The sequence below is a fragment of the Salvelinus alpinus genome, chromosome 14 (assembly GCF_045679555.1).
Source record: "Salvelinus alpinus chromosome 14, SLU_Salpinus.1, whole genome shotgun sequence".
NCBI lineage: Eukaryota > Metazoa > Chordata > Actinopteri > Salmoniformes > Salmonidae > Salvelinus > Salvelinus alpinus.
In genome coordinates, this window is record NC_092099.1 from 14317763 (window position 1) to 14337724 (window position 19962).

A 19962-nucleotide genomic window follows, 5' to 3' on the forward strand; every position below is an offset into this window, starting at 1 on the left:
ATTCTTGTGACAAGCAACTAAGTAATATTGGTAGATTACAGAATTGGAATTTAGTGGGATGTCTTAAATTGACTATGGATGTAAAAAAAAAAAAAAAAAAAAAAAATCGACCTCCCTGATAACCACTCAAGGTTAGTGGATAATGAATTGCATCTCATAAATGAATCATAACTGAATCCTTGCAATTAATATTCATTCAACAATGCTTCCGGTACAATGCCATTGTTTAAAAAAGAAATGTCATTCATCTTGCTAATCCAGTCTCATACATTATCATTGAAATAGAACTAGATAGTGTAGTGTATATTCAACTTTACAGTAGCATTTGTTTTTCAGAGAAAAACAATAGCTCTTCAGGTGCCCATGTCATTTCTCTATTTACTTGTATTGACAAATATGAATTATCCAAGGACACATGGATAGACTAGGAAGTGTATTATGTAAGTATAATGCAGTCTCATCTTAATGCTGAGCATTGTGGCAATGTATTTACCACCGTCTCTTCTTGATGTGAACAGATTACATAATACTTTATTGCCAGTATTAAAAACGACTGGGTTTACTCTGCCTGCGAGAAAGGGAACGTTTTGAAGAGGTAAGGGACTGTACGTTATTTACACTGAACAAAAATATAAACGCAACATGTAAAGTATTGGTCCCATGTTTCATGAGCTGAAAAATCCCAGAAATGTTCCATACGCACAAAAAAAAGTATTATTTCTCTCAAATGTTGTGCACACATTTGTATACACCCAACCGACCTCACAACGGCAGACCACGTCTACCGCGTCGTGCGGTCGAGCGGTTTGCTGATGTGAACATAGTGCCCCTTGGTGGCGGTGGGGTCATGGTACGGGCAGGCATAAACTACGTACAACGAACAACATTGCATTTTGTCGATGGCAATTTGAATGCACAAAAAATACCGTGACGAGCTCCCGAGGCCCATTGAGAGACCCATTTTTTTAAAGGTATCTGTAAACCAACAGATGCATATCTGTTCTCCCAGTCATGTGAAATCCATAGATTAGGGCCTAATGAATTTATTTCAATTGACTGATTTCCTAGTATGAACTGTAACTCAGGAAAATCAATGAAATAGTAGCATGTTGCGTTTATATTTTTGTTCATTATATAATGAGGGTGAAAATCGGACCTCTTTGAAATGAAAATGGATGACCCTCCCTTCCCCTATATTTTTACACGACCCTCCCTGAACGCTTGTAAAATAAAATAAGAATACGAATTAAAACATAAAGTGGATAGCAGAGAACATGCCTACAATTTACCCTCACTCTTAAGACAGACCAGAGCCATAGATATGCAGTTTCAAAATTAACTAACTAAATAGGTATGTGTAGCATGATCTTCAAACCAGACTGGCTAACTCCTGTTTCTAAAAGTTAATTCAAAGGCACTATAGCCTAATAACGCATTTTTTGTTTTTGTATTATTTCATTCAAAGTAATAACATTTTTATTTCATTTTATACAGCCTAAATGCTAAATTTATAGGCATGTTGAATGCTCCTGCCAACCTGTAGCATGTCACAAAATATTTTTGTATTTTACAATATCCATCTTGTCTCATCGCTGCAACGAGCTCGTGAGGCAAATCGAGTTATGCGTCCTCCAAATCAAGACCCAAACCGCACTTCTTAACACCCACCCGCATAACCCGGAAGCCAACCGCACCAATGTGTCGGAGGAAACACTGTTCAACTGACAACCGAGGTCAGCCTGCAGGCTGCCCGGCCGCCACAAGAAGGCGCTAGAGTGCGATGAGCCAAGTAAAGCTAAACACTCCACTAATCCGAACGACACTGGGCCCATTCTGCGCCGCCCAATGAGACTCCTTATTTACAACCAGTTGTGACACAGCCCAGGAACGAACCCGGGTCTGTCGTGACGCCTCTAGCACATCGATGCAGTGCCTTAGACCGCTGCGCCACTCTGTAGGCCCCACAATTTGTTTCTTAAATGGTAGGCTTAAGCCTGAAAGTAATAATATAATAATACATTTTCTTTCCTTCTTAGGCTACCTTGCTTGCTCCTGACTGATTTAGAGTTAGTATGTTTAAACAGCTGCCAGTTGTTGCCAGCTGCCAACAGCTGCCAGTTGAACTGACAGCTGTTTTGTACTGTTTCACTATGGTTTTAGTCAATCTAGCAAGAGGGCAATATTTATTAACGTAGTAATGTTTCCCCACCCTATAAAGCTATGACCTTTGGCTTTCACCTGGAATTGTTTATTTAGGTCTGAAGGAAAAAAAATGCTTTTCAACCCATATGATCTAGTACACTATAAAGGTAGAATAAAACTTATACAAATATAATGGTATGATAAAAAAACGAATGTGAATGACTACGCCTTTTCATGCTTTATTTTATGTCCATATATTTGAGCCATTTAAACTGCGTGCGTCTGTTACGCGGAGTGGAACAGGGGAACCCAAGAGCAGACTCAGGCGAGGTAACTGGGATGAAGTAATCAAGGTATTCATTGGAACACGGGGAAGATGGAGTGCAGGTCAGGGGAAGCTCGGGTGAGTTGCTGGAGACCAGGTGCGGAGGCTGAGGCTGGAACGAGAGGGATTGAGACAGGGTAATCAGGTCCGGAGGGGAATCAAAGGGAGTAGTAGAGTGGGGAATCCAGGACAGAGTAGCAGGATGATGAGACGTGGGACTGGAGACAGGGACCAGAGTCAGAGTGGGCAGAACTGTAGCGGAGAGGAAAACAGCGTCAGGCAGGGAAACAGGCACAGCAGGGTAACAGGATCTGAATAGTAACAAAAGCTAGAAGTGTAGACTGACTGAGCAGAGATTACAATCTGGCAGTGTGGAAGTGGCAGGACTGAGTATTTGTAGAGGTCTTGATTATGGAACAGGTTGCAGCTGGTGGAGATCTGCTCTGACTCCAGCACACCTGTCTCCGCCCACACAATCACACACACAGAGAGAGAGAGGGAGAGGGAGAGAGCACAGGGGAAGTGGCGGCAGGTCATGGAGACACCGGATGGGCACTAGAGGGCGTGGCAGGAGCAGATGTGACAGCGTCCATACTAGACAAGAGAGAACAGTTATAAGGGCACCATTGTGTTGTTCTGAGCATATGCAATGTGTCTGCCTCCGATGTAAAACAAATGTTTGACTTCCACACACAAAATTACTTTACTTATTTCAGGTTTAAGGAAGTGTGTAGGTCGCATTCTTTATTGTAGAGCTATACAAGTTATGTATTTAGATCTGATTGTTCGGACAAATTCAGCGATTGCTCTGCCATGTCTGTACGGTGAAGCAGTTGAGCTGAATGCATTTTTTTCTAAGGCCCGCACCTTTGACATAACTTTGCACTAGTGATATAAATGTATGTAATGATGCAGCTGACCAACAGAGGGAGGCAAATACACGTTTATTCGACAGAGGACGTTGACATGGTCCTAGGAAGGATAGCTGTCTTCTGACTTATAAAACGGTGAGAAATCAATAAAATAAGTCATGTAAACATATACATCTTTTCTTAAGTAATTCTAGTGCCCGATTTTGGGGACTGTCAGCTTAAGAAGTTTTAACCTGTTGAAATGTCAATTGATAGTGACAGCATCACACATTATTTCCCAAGCAAAGACAATTTTTTGTCTCCTATAAAAGGTTGTAGCGCAGCCTCTGAATATCATAGACAAACCAAAGTTATACCATATACATCAGTGTCACGTCTTTCCCCGGAATTTTACAGTTTATTTCTAGCATTGCGTACTAAAGCGACGTTATTGATCGCTTTAAATAATCAGATCCATTAAATGTTTTTATAAATCTTAAGCTAACAAGGGGTAGGCCTATGCTATTACCAATTTCTTTAAAAAAAGACACAATACCCTGACACGCCCCCTCAATTCGAGCCCTGGTTTTAATTTAACACGCCAGGCTCTTCACTGACACTGATATACAGTATTTAAGGAGTGCATGGTGACTGATGTAATTGGCTGAGAAAATCTATGGATAGTAGACTATAGTTTAGTCTGTCAAACAGGTAGGCCTTCCTCTTATTTCTTGAATAGGAAGGAATAGGCCCCAAAACAAAGCCCTCTTGTTATTAGTAACCTAAAGTCAAATTAAATGAAGCCTTCTCAAATTAGCCTACTTTCAGCACCCATGCGCTGTCCATATCCGTGGCTGCTACTTCATAGTAAGTTAAGTATATTACTCGAGGTCTTACTGTTGTCTTACCTGTTGTGAGGTCAATAACTCTGATACATAGCGTCGTTATGGACAACGAAACATATTGTTTTTATTCAAATCAATTATAGCAGTAGCAAGCTTACCTCCGTTCCTCCTTTTCATCTTCGCGTTCTCCCACTCAAACTGAACAGGACATCAGTTGTCCTAGTCCGCACGCACAGATATTGCATTTCTTCAGGTACACATCGAGATACTATAATAAGCAACTAATTCTCAAACCCTGAGCAATATGACATTTAATCAATGAAAAATTGCGCGACCCTCCCCTGGACTAAATCAAAAATACCAAACTCTCCCCATGACTGCAATTGAAAAAGTATGACCCTCCCCAATTTTCTCCAAGGTAACAATTGTGTAAAATTTGACCGCTCACTAAAATGAAAAGGGGTTTCATGAATTTTGAATAACTTTGGACAAATTAAGCAATTTGTTGACATGAATTATCATTTGCACAAAGTGACAGTGGATGGTTGAGGACATAAATGGTTAAATATTCCACTGGAATTTTCCTTGTGCACTGGTTATATGAGCGCAGGTGATTTCCGCATGAATGACTTTAGGAGGAGCGTGTTCAAAGTGCAAAGTTAATAAACCATCTTAGACAGAAAATGGCGGACCCCATGAGCACCTGTGCTGTGAGTACTAACTCTACCTCTTTTGAAAGACTACTTTTAGTCAAATGTACAAAGAAAATCATTATTTCTCCTTTATATGTTTGTACCATAGGTCGACACGTTAATGGATTGTCTTCATAGCTGTGTCTATTACTGTTACTAGAAATAGCCAGTTTGACAACACCATGACTTGTTGAATGTGTTATAGTACAACCTGTTGTACCAAGATCTGAAGAAGTTCTCAAAAAATGGGGAGCATTTCTGTAAGGAGCTCATGACAGTATTTCAGCAAAGGTATGGTCAATGTCAACTCCTTGAGAATATCGTTTAGTGAGGTAATTTATTAGAAATTGTTATTATGCTACCTAGGATTGGAAAAGTAAAACCCTTTTCAACCTGGACTGCACATATTTCTATTTCATAAAATGTCCAATCATTTAAATGTATGGACAATACCAACTCGGTCATTCACAATTGCATGCTAAGGTCTTAACTTCCCGGATTGAATTTTAATTAGCTGTAGTTACTGTTTCACCTCAGTGTGACAAAAGTAACATTCCTTTATGGCACTTAATTTGTGACTAGGGCTGAGCTGGAGATCAGTTATGCCAAGGGACTTCAGAAGCTTGCTGGAAAACTCATGAAGGCATCCAAAGGAATGAATGACAAGTGAGTTGGCTCTACCTTCACATTTCTATCACGCAGTCTGTAATGCTTCAGCGATCCAGATTGAATAGAGCCCATAGTGTAGTGCTCTAAACTCTCTGCATGTCGTTGTTTTTCTTTCCGGGAAGTTCCACATACCGAGCATGGTGCCATGTATCTGACGACATGTACTCTACAGCAGACACACACAGGTAATACACGCATGACCTTATGACCTTTTTAATCATATTATGACCATATTATGAGGCATTCCTGTAGTAGCGATGTTTCTTGGATATTCTCTATGACTGAGTCTGAGGAATGATACTATTATGTTGTTTTTTTCAGAGCACTAGGAAGTGCTTTTCAGGCAGAGGCAATTTTAGAAATTCGACAAGTAATTGAGGAGCACAACAAGAGGAAGAGACCTGTGAGTAATTTGGATCATTTATTCCTACCGACACATCATTCTACACAATTATACATTGAGACATGTTTTTCTTATCCCTTTCTTGAATAGCTTGATAATGTTGTTGAGAAAAATGCAAAACTTGTTGTGACGAACTGGAGTGAACAAATCAAGGTAAGTCTTCCTTAAATTCTTGTTTGGTAAATACATTGTTTGGTTGATTACATCATTCAAAGAAAATGATTGATTAAGAATATTGTTCAAACATTTTCCCTCACAGATGAAGAAGAAATTGGTTGGATTGACAAGAGAGCATGAAGCCCTGTTCAACTTTGTTGAAAAGAATACACACATTTGCACAGAAAAAGAAAAACAGAAGGTACTCCACTGCAATATTTACTGTAAAACTGTCATTTTCACCTATTGATATGGATGATTAGGAAACCGTCGAAAATCCCAATGTAATAAAAGTTCAAAAAGATGCCATTTCCAACCCCCGAATAAGATTAGGATGATGACTTGTTCTGTTGTTAACTAGATGCTGACCAGACTGACAAAGTCTGCTGAGGCCCAGACCAGAACAGACGAGGAGTACTTCACCATCAACATGGATGGTCACGAAATCAGACTGAAGTGGGAAAACACACTGAAAAACTGCTACCAGGTTCTAACCAATCCCCACAGTACATTTCCTCCAAAATCCTTTTTATTTTAAAGATATGTACCTTCTCTGACTGTACTGTTGATCTGAAGAGAAGGGGTCAAGACAGGTCACCCAAGAAGTTTCGATGTGCAGAGTTCAGTTGTATTGTACGTCTCCTCTCATGCTGATGTTTGGTTAGACCCATTTAGAGATAGTCAGGTTTGAGTGTTGCAGCATCCATATTGTGTGCCTGATAGTGATACAGTATCTTTATAATTTCAGATAATCCAGGAGGTTGAGAAACAGCGGATAGAAGTTCTGTGCAACATTTTGAGTAAATACAACCTCCACATGGCAAGCTTCAGACACACCCTTGTACATGTGAGCATTCTTCCCAAAATGACTCTAATTACAACCCTGTGACAAAAACTGTATCATTCATTTCTCTTGTATTACTTACAGAGACAGAAACAAATAGAACAAGCCATCCAGAAAGTTGATGTGGAAAAGGATATCCAAAATCTGGTGGAGGAGACCAGTGTAGCAGCAGAGGAGAACAAGGCTAAGTTTCTGATGACTGATTATTTTGTACGGGTCCATTTTGTTCACATAATTGTACAGTACATTTGTATCTGTAAATAGTTCTGGTATTAGTTTGATTTTGACCTAAGACATACAGTGCCTGACCCTCAATGACTTATGTTAAGGAGGAGGACAGTAAGTCATTGATGGAAAAAGACAGGAGAAGAGAAGCCATCAAGTCCAAACTCCAGCGGCTGGGGGACAGTATCGGAAAAACAAAGAAAGACTGTGACGGTAAGTGTTGAAAAATGAAGCATAGAATTTTACTGGAAATAATACATTTCTGTGTGACACTTTTTCGTTTCATGTCTTCCAACATCCAATTAATAATAGGTCTTGAGAGACTGGTGAAGACCTACTCTGAAAACCCATCGTTCTCAAACAAAAAGAACCTGGAAGAAACAGAACAGTTGATTGATGAGGTTTTTTCATACAGCAATAGATCCATTTTGAAAATATGATTTGATATTTTTCTGTATACATTTCCTAGCATTGTGTTAAATGCATTTTCCTATTGGATGTCTACAGACCACTCTGAAACTGAACCTTCTTGAAGCAACTCATTGCAAACTCTCCAGCACATTGGCTGAATTGGAGGGAAAACCTAAGACTTTGCATCGATTCAGTGCCAGTATAACAAAATGGAAAGAAAAGGTAGGCCCATAATCAAAGTGCATTTGTTCGGGCTTTGCACATGTTCATTGTAGCCTAGATTAATTTACCAACATGCAGTATACTGTTTAATCCATATTGTGCATGTTCAATTAGATTTAGACAGCACAAACACATCATGGCATATCCTTTTTGATGACACAAAATAGATAAACATAAGTATGTATGTATGTTACTATACATCCTAACCAGATTACAATCTGTTTTCCAAGGATTGCGAGCACAGTATTGTTCAGCTGGCCCGTCCAGTCAAAATCAAAAAGACACCGTTCAGATCGCGTTTGAGGAGCTCCATCATTTACAAAGGACCCCCTCAGAGTGTGACATCAGCAGAGGCCTCATCAGTAGAAGTAAACCAAGTCTACACTGCTGTCATCCAAGATACTGCAGCTCCAGGGGAATGTGGCTCTGTCAATGGAGCCATGTCTTTGACTGACGACAAGGAAGGAGAAGGTGACACCCATCCACATATATAATTACAAAGATATACCATTCTGATCTTGCCTATGCGTCATAACAAGAAACACTAATACATAGAAACTTCTCCTTATGGTGCAGAGTGGTGTAGCATTGGGAAATGCAAAGCTGTTTACGACTTCACATCAGACAGAGATGATGAGTTGAATATGAAAGAAGGTAACGGACAATAAAAATAGATGGGGGGGAAAAATATGAAATCCATGACTATACTTACAAAATCATTTGTTTACAGGAGACCTTCTTGACATCTATCAAAAGGAAGACAGCGGTTGGTGGTATGGGATATTGAATGGACAGATAGGCCATTTTCCATCAACCTACATTGAGGAGCTGCCCATGTTAAGTGTTGTAGAAACATCAGATGTATGACAGTCAGTGTTGGCGCAAATGGACAGGGTAAAGCATTTATCCTGTTACATGATTAAAGTAATACATCAATCAACTATGGGGGGGGATGTGTACAAAAAGTGTTTATTTAAAGCAATTCCAAAATGCCTGATCAAATCTTTGGGCCGCTGAAGAACCCCACCAACTTGAAAATTGCACCTAGCCTTTTAAAATGGACGTCATATAATGGAAACGTTAATATTACAAACAATGTTGGCGACAAAACACACAGGATATTACTAAAATATGTTAAAATATAAACAGATCCACTTTCTTTTTTCTATTCAGGTTTTAGAGCGAGAAATTCTCTCCGGACATTTGCAAGGAAGGCAGAGAAGTTGTTGGTCTCCTGGAGTCTCTGCTCCAAGTGACTCATGCAATCCAGTGGTGGGTCGCTAGACACAACTGTGGACAAAAATATGGTTATATCACATTTCCAGCCATTCATGATAACACTCCTAGTTTCCAAAACCATTTGTTACTGTACTGTTCTATACTATTTACTGTACTCACTCTGGTATAATCCTCCTTCGTTGATCCTCAGCATGAAGGTGTATACACATTCCGAGTCTTTTTGGTTGATGTCTCGGAAGATAAACTGCAATTTCTCTCCTTGAATAAAAGAATAACAATTCCTTTTAATTCTGTGGTTTAACACTTGGTCAACACTAAAATGTTCAAACAATAAAATATTACTGCCATTGCCAACAGACTTATTCCCGATTTACCATGAATTTTTCTAATTTCCAATCCCAGCCGACCCTGAAACACCTGCTTGGCTTTGTTGAGATTTTTCAGTCTGTCCTTGTTGGCTTTGTTTTGGGACACAATCACTTAAAAGAAAGGAAAATCAAGGGGACATGTTTGTTTTGGATACTAATCTATTTTAGAACAATGAATAGTTGTGTGTGAAGGACAAAATCTACTATTCCATTTACTGAAAAGAGCCTACATTCTTTTTTCTTGGCTTGTTCCACTCGGATCATCTCTATCTTTTCAATGATCTTGCTTTTCTGTACGTTCTTCCCTTCCACTTCAGACAGTCTCTTCGCAATGCCATTTCTCTTCTCCACCAATGAGGCATTTTTATTTTCCAAGTCTGGGGGTAGGGGGGACATTGTCTTCAATAATAAAGTATGAGTAGGCTAGTGCCAAGGTTACGGTCAAACTGATTGTTAGTGACACTTCACAGGATGTCATGCCCGGCACAATCTTACCTGTTTTGTATGAGTCTATCGTTTCAAATATTATTTCATCATCCTTCCATTTCTTTGAACACGTATCTGCAGAAAGAGAAGGGAGATTATTATAGCTGTGAATAGACACATTTTAAGCATAATTGACTCGGTAAACATGGCGACAGCGTCCAACTCATACCGAGAACAGATCTGACGGTCTTTCGGTGGGTTTGAACCCAATCCATGCCTGTCTCCGTCATCTCGGCCGTTCCCTGAAAAAGCATTTTGTTGCGAATGTCTTCCATTGTGCTACTAAACCAATTCCCAATGTTTGCATCTGTAATGCAGTTCATGATGATCTAGGTGACGGAAATACAAAAACACTGATTAGGTCAGTCGACATTTTGGCAAGATACAGGGGCAATTTGCACTTCAAAAAACAACGTGACACCATTCCACTGTTTTGGTAAACCGCTGAGGGATGGGGCTGGATTTGTTTTACCACTTCCAAATTCATAGGCAGAGCTATGGATACATACAAGGGCTAACAATTTTTTGAGGCTATACACAGTGTGTTCCCAAAGTAGTTTATATTTTGGGGTTCTAATGGAGTATTACAGTTGAATTAAGCTCAAGGCATGTATAAAGTTATATTCTTCAAGAATCAAATCAAATTCTATTTTTCACATGCGCCGAATACATTACACCTTACAGTGAAATGCTAACTTACAAGCCCTTAACCAACAATGCAGTTTTAAGTAAAAAAATTGATAACAAATAATTAAAGAGAAGCAGTAAAATAATAATAGCGAGGCTATATACAGAGTCAATGCACCGGTTACTCAATGTAATATGTACATGTAGGTAGAATTAAAGTGACTATGCATAGATAATAAACAGAGAGTAGCAACAGCGTAAAAGAGGTGGGGGGGGAAGCAATGCAAATAGTCTGGGTAGCCATTTGATTAGCTGTTCAGGAGTCTTATGGCTTGGGGCTAGAAGCTGTTAAGTCTTTTGGACCTAGACTTGGAGCTCCGATACCGCTTGCCGGTCTATGACTAGGGTGGCTGGGGTCTTTGACAATTTTTAGAGCCTTCCTCTGACAACGCCTGTTATAGAGGTCCTGGATGACAGGAAGCTTGACCCCAGTGATGTACTGGGTTGTAAGCACTACCCTCTGCAGTGCCTTTCGTTCGGAGGCTGAGCAGTTGCCATACCAGGCAGTGATGCAACCAGTCAGGATGCTCTCGATGGTGTAGCAGCAGATTTTTTTGAGGATCTGAGGACCCATGCCCAATCTTTTCAGTCTCCTGAGGGGAAATAGCCTTTGTCGTGCCCTCTTCACAACTGTCTTGGTGTGCTTGGACCATGTTAGTTTGTTGGTGATGTGGACACCAAGGAACTTGAAGCCGTCAACCTGCTCCACTACAGCCCGTCGATGAAAATGGGGCCGTGCTCGGTCCTCCATCTCCTTTGTCTTGATCACGTTGAGGGAGAGGTTGTTGTCCCGGCACCACACGGCCAGGTCTCTGACCTTTTCCCTAAAGGCTGTCTCATCGGTGTCGGTGATCCCATCTACCACTGTTGTGTCATTGGCAAACTTGATGGCGTTGGAGTCGTGCTGGCCATGCAGTCATGAGTGAACAGGGAGTACAGGAGGGGGCTGAGCACGCACCCGAGGGACCCCGGTGTTGAGGATCAGCGTGGCGGATGTGTTGTTCCCTACCCATACCACCTGGGGGCGGCCCGTCAGAAAGTCCAGGATTCAGTTGCAGAGGGAGGTGTTCAGTCCCAGGGTCCTTAGCTTAGTGATGAGCTTTGAGGCCACTATGGTGTTGAACGCTGAGCTGTAGTCAATGAATAGCATTCTCACATAGGTGGTCCTTTTGTCCAGGTGGAAAAGGGCAGTGTGGAGTGCAATAGAGATTGCATCATCTGTGGATCTGTTGGGGCAGTATGCAAATTAGAGTGGGTCTAGGGTTTCTGGGATAATGGTGTTGATGTGAGCCATGACCGGCCTTTCAAAGCACTTCATGGCTACAGACGTGAGTGCTACGGGTTGCTAGTCATTTAGGCAGGTTCCTTTAGTGTTCTTGGGCACAGGGACTATGGTGGTCTGCTTGAAACATGTTGGTATTACAGACTCAGACTGGGACAGGTTTAAAATGCCAGTGAAGACACTTGCCAGTTGGTTAGCGCATGCTCGGAGAACACGTCCTGGTAATCCGCTTGGCCCTGTGGCTTTGTGAATATTGACCTGTTTAAAGGTCTTACTCACATCGGCTACGGAGAGCGTGATCACACAGTTGTCCGGAATAGCTTATGCTCTCCTGCATGTTTCAGTGTTACTTGCCTCAAAGCGAGCATAGAAGTAATTTAGCTTGTCTGGTAATCTCGTGTCACTGGGCAGCTTGCGGCTATGCTTCCCTTTGTAGTCTGTAATAGTTTGCATCCTCTGCCACATCCGACGAGTGTCGGAGACGGTGTAGTACGATTCAATCTTAGTCCTGTATTGATGCTTTGCCTGTTTGATGGTTCATCAAAGGGCATAGCAGGATTCCTTATACGCTTCCGGGTTAGAGTCCCGCTCCTTGAAAGCGGCAGCTCTACCCTTTAGCTCAGTGCGGATGTTGCCTGTAATCCATGGCTTCTGGTTGGGGTATGCACGTACAATCACTGTGGGGACGATTAATGGCCGATTAATAAGGGCCGATTTCAAGATATAACAATCGTTAATCGGCCTTTTTGGATGCTGATTATGGCCGATTACATTGCAATCCACGAGGAGACTGCGTGGCAGGCTGACCGCCTGTTACGCGAGTGCAGCATCAAAATTACCTTGTGGCTGCAAGGAGCCAAGGTAAGTTGCTAGCTAGCATTAAACTTATCTTATAAAAAAACAATCAATCTTCACATAATCACTAGTTAACTACACATGATTGATGATATTACTAGGTTAACTAGCTTGTTCTGCGTTGCATATAATCAATGTGGTGCCTGTTAATTTATCATCGAATCACAGCCTACTTCAACTTCGCCAAATGGGTGATGATTTAACAAAAGCGCATTCGCGAAAAAAGCAGTATCGTTGCAATAATGTACCTAACCATAAACATCAATGCCTTTCTTAAAATCAATACACAAGTATATATTTTTTTAAACCTGCATTTGTAGTTAAAATAAATGTATGTTAGCAAGCAATATTAACTAGGGAAATTGTGTCACTTCTATTGCGTTCAGTGCAAGCAGAGTGAGGGTATATGCAGCAGTTTGGGCCGCCTGGCTCGTTCCGAACTGTTGAAAGGCCATTTCTTCCTAACAAAGACCGTAATTAATTTGCCCGAATTTTACATAATTATGACATAACATTTAAGGTTGTGCAATGTAACAGCAATATTTAGACTTAGTGTTGACACCCGTTCGATAAATACACACGTATTTCACTGAAAAAATTAACATTTTGTTTTTGAAATGATCGTTTCCGGATCTGACCAAATTAAATGGCCAAAGGCTCGTATTTCTGTGCGTTTATTATATTATAATTAAGTATATAATTTGATATTTGATAGAGCAGTCTGACTGAGCGGTGGTAGGCAGCAGCAGGCTGGTAAGCATTCATTCAAACAGCTCCTAGCAATGCTTGTTTATGACTTCAAGCCTATCAACTCCCAAGATTAGACTGGCAATACTAAAGTGCCTATAAGAACATCCAATAGTCAAAGGTATATGAAATACAAATGGTATAGAGAGAAATAGTCCTATTATTCCTATAATAACTGCAACCTAAAACTTCTTAACTGGGAATATTGAAGACTTATGTTAAAAGGAACCACCAGCTTTCATATGTTCTCATGTTCTGAGCAAGGAACTTAAACGTTAGCTTTTTTACATGGCACATATTGCACTTTTACTTTCTTCTTCAACACTGTGTTTTTGCGTTATTTAAAACCAAATTGAACATGTTTCATTATTTATTTGCGACTAAATTGATTTTATTTATGTATTATATTAAGTTAAAACAAAAGTGTTCATTCAAAATTGTTATAATTGTCATTATTACAAACACATATACGCTGGTGCAATCAAACACACACCAACGCTCACAAATCACCATTTACTTTGTTGGACTATTTATTATATTTAACCTGCAGCTCAGTCACTTTTAACCCTGATTACATGTATATAGCTACCTTAACTATCACCAGTATCCCTGCACCGCTATTGGTATTGACTTGTATATAGTGTATTTTCTTGTGTGTATTTCTTATTCTCCTGTGTATTTTTATCTGACTTCGTATTAACAGTTACTGCATTGTTGTAGAGCTTGCAAGTAAGCATTTCACTATTATTACTCCATTGTTTACATACAACAATGTATGTGTTTATAACTATCATAATTTCACTGTAATGAACTCTAGTCAGTCCTTGCATCTAAAACAGTGCATATGAATATTAGAAGGTTTAGCCCACATTTCCCTAGGTGTCTAAGAATATTAGAGGTCAGCCCACATTTCCCCAGCCGCCGCATCCCTCAGCTATCAATCTCAAAAATGTCGTGTCTGCCATTTTGCTGAAAAAGCGAATTCCAGAATGTACTTTTAAACAGAAACTCACGGTTGACCACGGTTTGTGACACGGATTTCCCAAAAAAATGCCACATGGATACAGCTACGACCGGAAGTTACTTTTTCGTAGGTTAATTTACGCAGCAGTTTGGGAAAAGTGTTTGCGAAAATGCTCTCTAAATTTTTAAGAAAAGTATCTTCGTTGCTGTATCGAAATGGCGTGTTTTTAGCAAATCCCATGTGACGTTATTTATTGCCATAAGACAACACAGCTCATGACCAAACGGGGCCATTGCGATTTATGTAAAAATCATTTTGGCTATATTAAATACTATGACAACCGATTATCAAATATGGTGAATTTTGTTAACTACCGTGGCAATTTTCGGATGATCCTCGAACAAAACTTTCGGCAGCTGTTCGCTGTTGTTTTCAAAATTCCGCGCTCACGGAAACAAGGATGGGCCTGTGACGCCATACCGGAAATTGAGTTTTTATCAAAATTCAAAGTAGTCATTTAAGAAATAAACTCCTGCGATAAAAATTACAATGTACCGTGTTTATAATGTACGATGTTCATCACTTATGTTCCGCTTAAAACCATATTAAAATAAAAAGGATATCAGACACGTTTTTCCTGGTTTCCCACAATGCAAAGTTTTGTTTAGTCTCTTGAATTTGGGCCAGGCTGTCGATGTCTAACATCACTCTGTTTAAAAAATAAAAATAAACGTTAACATTTATTTAACTAGGCAAGTCAGTAAAAAAAAAATCTTATTTACAATGACACCGGCCAAACCCGGACGACGCTGGGCCAATTGTGCGCCGCCCTATGGAACTCCCAATCACGCCTGGATGTGATGCAGCCTGGATTCGTATCAGGGACTGTAGTGGCGCCTCTTGCACTGAGATGCAGTGCCTTAAACCACTGGGCCACTCGGGAGCCTAAAATATCAACCTCTGTATCAACATTAGAAAGAAAAAAAGGTTAACATTTTTGTCGAGTTTATATCAAATCAAATGTTATTATTATTGGTCGCGTACACATATTTAGCAGATGTTACCTCGAGTGTAGCGAAATGCTTATGGTCCTAGCTATGCAGTAATAGCTACCTAACGATACAAAAAAATACACGCAAATCCCAAAATTAAAAAGAAAGGAATTAAGAAATGTTAGAACGAGCAATGCCAGAGTCCGATATATATATATATATATATTATATATATATATGATGGTGTGTATAGACATTATGGACAGTATATGAATAGAAAAGCAGTAGTTATATAGGATGAGCATTTACTAGAATACAGTATGTAGTGTGTAAAAAAGTATGTAAACATTATTCAAGTGACAAGTGTTCAATGACTATGTACATAGGGCAGCAGTCTTTAAGGTGCAGGGTTTGGTAGCAGGATAGTAACAGTGACTAAAGTTCAGGGCAGGGTGCTGGGCGGAACCTGGCTAGTGGTGACTATTTAACAGTCTGATGACCTGGAGATGGAAGCTCTTTTTCACTCTCTCGGTCCCAGCTTTGATGCACCTATGCTGTTTCCGCCTTCTAGACGGTAGCAAGACAAAAAGGCTGTGGCTTGGTTGTTTAAGGTCATGTCTGCATCAACATACATGTTAAGAAATCATGGTTTATTTTTTTATTTAACCTTTATTTAACTAGGTAAGTCCGTTAAGAACAAATTCTTATTCATAATGACGGCCTACCAAAAGGCACAAGGCCTCCTTTGGGGACGGGGGCTGGGATTAAAAATAAAAATATAGGACAAAACACGCATCACGACAAGAGAGACCTAAGACAACAACATAGCAGCAGCTCAATATGGTAGCAGCACAATACATGGTACAAACATTATTGGGCACAGACAACAGCACAAAGGCAAGAAGGTGGAGACAACAATACATCACACAAAGCAGCCACAACTGTCAGTGAGAGTGTCCATGATTGAGTCTATGAATGAAGAGATGGAGATAAAAACAGTCCAGTTTGAGTGGTTTTTGCATCTTGTTTCAGTCGTTAGCTGCAGCGAACTGAAAAGAGGAGCGACCCAGGGATGTATGTGCTTTGGGGACCTTAACAGAATGTGACTGGTTTATCATAGTACCAGCTAAGTCCCTGGAGGTTGTCTGGAAAAAGGGCCTGTTAACTATTTTCCATTTTCATTAGGTATCCCAGTGCTCTTACTGGACCATCTGGTTGATATTTCTTCAGTCGGTAAAAATAAGAGCAACATTTTTACTTTTGGGACCGCCAGCAAATAATGTTTGAACTATTTCAGACAGCATACCTGATTCAACTGGTCAACTAATCATAAAGCCCTCGATTAGTTAATCAGGTGTGGCAGTTCAGAGCTACAACAGAATTGTGAAATGTCTGGGTGTTCCCGAGGAGAGGATTGAGAACCACTTATCTTAGGGTTATGGTTCAAATCAAAAAATTACTTTTAATAATAAACAATACTAATAATACATCTTGTAATGTTTTACTTTACTATTAGAAACCCATTGTTGTTGCAATGTTCAATTAACCCACCAGAGAATCACTGAATGGGAAAATGATGTAATAAATCAGTAAATGGATCCCAGTGGTTCGACTTGTGCATTTGCGGGAGAACACTATCCTCAGAGGTGGACAGAATGGCTGATATTTCACTAACACAAGTAATAGCCTGTGGAAAATGTACACACAATCGTCCTGTAAACAACTTTGTGTAACATGCCTTCAATGCTGCCTGAGGAAGACTCTACAGTATAAGTTGAAATGTGTTGCAGTTGTGCGTCCTGATGTACAATGCTGCTCTGTTCCTATGTATTATTTTGTAAATATTTTCTGTTAATAATTCACTAAAGTTAATTGCAGCATTTAATTCACTCGTTGCCGTAGCAGTTGAAGGATTTATGATGGTATTTCAAAGACATCTCTCTCTCTCTGTCTGTCTGTCTGTCTGTCTCTCTCCCTCTCTCTTTCTCTCTCTCTCTCTCACACACACACACACACACACACGGTGCTGTAGTTATGGCCGAGTGAGCAGCTGTTCCAGATGGACCTCATCCACAGCAGTGGGGTGCTGGTGATCCAGCACCTCCAAAGCAACTACAGAGACTACCATGAGTTCCTTGACTTCATGACCTCTGTGGATGACCCTCGTCACATATTTTCTCTCGATTTCCCTCTGTGGTTCCAACTTGGCCAAATTGTCTGCACCAAGATGATATTTGGGGCAGTTATTGGAGACTGTTTCCACCTAATCTTTTACACTTGTACTGCCATAATTTGTAAAGGGAGGGAGAGAGTGTTATGTAAGTTATGTAACAGTATCCTTATAGATGCTTATAAAATCATCATGTTTTCTGTTTAGGGGACACGTCTTGTTATATAAATGTTAATATGACTGTCTCTTGTTTTTAGTATTCTGTTTGGCTAGTGGCCATACTGGTGGGTGCAGGAAACTGTCTTTTACCGGAATAATTCACTCCCTCAGCTTTAGCAGTTCCACATTACCTGTGAAACAAGACCAGGTCAGTGTTATTTCCAGTCTGTCAATCATTATGATCATAAATTCTAGAGATTGAAGGAAAGTCAATCATTACATTTTCAGTTCTTAGATAATTCTATGTAATGGCTTACAAAATGGCACAACTGTCTGATATATTGTTGTGTGGACTTTAATTTATCTTTGTGAATGTCCTGCTTGTATGATAGATAAACAGTGTTTATTTGTATTTATACAATGGGTGGGTCTAAACCTGAATGCTGATTGGTTAAAAGCGTATTACAGCCGGTGTCTATTCCACAAGTTACCACCGGCAAAATCTATGAATGCCTATTTACTCTGTTCCATCTGAATCCGCAATCCACTGTCTCATCAGCCCAGCCAAGCAATTTATAAACTTGATCTCCACTATAAAAAGCATCTAGACATTCTCACATTACTTTTAGACTAACATTTAGTTTTCAACAGCGGAGATTTGTATAAACCTTGCTGTCTGTCTCCGACATTTGCAAAACTGTTTTCAATATTCAAATTCGATCTCCAGCTGTCCCATAGTAATGAACGTGAAGGGGTCGGAATGAGACAGACAGGCAGGCAGCGTTTCTCAGCCAGTCGAAATCATGAATTGTTTCAATCATTTTTAAAAGGTACAACGAAACACAGTGCAGCTAGTTTGCAGTCTTTTACAGCTTAAACAAATGCAAATGCAGATACTGTTGTTATTCTGGCTGCACTGTTTGACGTGACTGTAAGTTAGCCGTAGTTGGCTAGCTAGCAAGCAAGGGTTAAGAACGTTGCCAGCCAGTATGGAACATTTAGAACAAACGACTGGGTCGTTGCCATTTCCAAAATGTTGGTAACCCGTTGTATAAAAGTGATAATGCCCTCAAAGCCGGTGTTTGGAGGATATTGACCTAGTCTAGGCCCTAACAACACCCGTGCCAATATATCCTCCAAACACCAGCTTCTCTGGCATTATTACTTAAAGGCAGTCCTCCCGGTCATGCCATGAGCTCTTCGATTGTCTGGTATATAATAATCACATCAGCACTCAACTTTACCAGAGGCCTTTCTGGCAGCTCAACTCTGGGATGCCAGAGGTAGGCACATCTATGAGCATGTTATTTTTATATTGCTTTGTGAAAGACTGTACACTGTGTGTATAAAACTCATGCTCTTTCTATGACATAGTCTAACTAGGTGAATCCAGGTGAAAGCCACAATCCCTTATTGAGGTCACTTGTTCAATCCACTTCAATCAGTGTAAATGAAGAGGAGGAGACAAGTTAAAGAAGGATTTTTAAGCCTTTAGACAACTGAGACATGGATTGTGTATGTGTGCCATTAAGAGAGTGGAAGGGCATAATGTTTTTTACACTCATTGTATATGGCCATAGAGATCAATTAGGTATACTCAGCCTTGTCTAAGGGTAGTAAGTTGGTGGTCTGTTGATATCCCTCTAGTGGTTTGGGTGGGGTTATATCCTGCCTGGTTGGCCCTGTCTGGGGGTATCGTCGGACAGGGCCACAGTGTCCCCTGACCCACCCCTGTCTCAGTCTCCAGTATCTATGCTGCAATAGTCTATGTGCCGGGGGGCTAGGGTCAGTCTGTTATATCTGGTGTAATTATCCTCTTATCTGGTGTCCTGTGTGAATTTAAGTATGCTCCCTCTAATTCTCTCTCCCTCCCCTCCCGGAGGACCTGAGCCCTAGGATCATACCTCAGGACTACCTGGCTTGATGACTCCTGGCTGTCCATAGTCCACCTGGTCGTGCTGCTGCTCCAGTTTCAACTGTTCTGCCCGCGGCTAGGGAACCCTGACAAGTTCACCGGACTCTCTCTCTCTCTCTCTACCGCACCTTCTGTTTCGACCTCTGAATGCTCAGCTATGAAAAGCCAACTGACATTTACTCCCGAGGTACTGACCTGTTGCACCCTCTATCACCACTGTGATTATTATTTGACCCTGCTGGTCATCTATGAACATTTGATCATCTTGAAAAACAATCTGGCCTTAAATGGCCATGTGCTCTTATAATCACCA

The 19962-nt window shown here is 40.4% G+C and overlaps 2 protein-coding genes across 4 annotated transcripts; one reads left to right on the top strand and one right to left on the bottom strand.

Annotated features, from left to right (window-relative positions):
* The first annotated feature begins 4786 nt into the window (after positions 1–4786).
* On the top strand, positions 4787–8687 carry nostrin (nitric oxide synthase trafficking). 2 transcript variants are annotated; one of them, XM_071340539.1, is made up of 16 exons: positions 4787–4873; positions 5061–5146; positions 5438–5521; positions 5647–5709; positions 5846–5927; positions 6018–6080; positions 6187–6285; positions 6445–6570; positions 6832–6930; positions 7012–7137; positions 7257–7365; positions 7465–7553; positions 7660–7785; positions 8016–8256; positions 8362–8439; positions 8516–8687. In XM_071340539.1, the coding sequence occupies exons 1-16, from the start codon at positions 4847–4849 to the stop codon at positions 8650–8652; spliced, it is 1635 nt and encodes a 544-aa protein (XP_071196640.1). In that variant the 5' UTR covers positions 4787–4846; the 3' UTR covers positions 8653–8687. The 2 variants fall into 2 exon arrangements, with proteins under 2 accessions (XP_071196640.1, XP_071196641.1); XM_071340540.1 differs by having other exon boundaries at positions 4839–4873; positions 4965–5146.
* Positions 8688–8737: 50 nt separating this feature from the next.
* spc25 (SPC25 component of NDC80 kinetochore complex) lies at positions 8738–14942 on the bottom strand. Of its 2 annotated transcripts, none has more exons than XM_071340542.1 (7): positions 14788–14942; positions 10048–10207; positions 9888–9953; positions 9623–9769; positions 9399–9503; positions 9184–9282; positions 8738–9075 (listed from the first exon to the last, which is right to left on the bottom strand). In XM_071340542.1, the coding sequence occupies exons 2-7, from the start codon at positions 10199–10201 to the stop codon at positions 8951–8953; spliced, it is 696 nt and encodes a 231-aa protein (XP_071196643.1). In that variant the 5' UTR covers positions 10202–10207; positions 14788–14942; the 3' UTR covers positions 8738–8950. The 2 variants fall into 2 exon arrangements, with proteins under 2 accessions (XP_071196643.1, XP_071196644.1); XM_071340543.1 differs by lacking the exon at positions 14788–14942 and adding an exon at positions 14463–14642.
* Positions 14943–19962: the final 5020 nt, after the last annotated feature.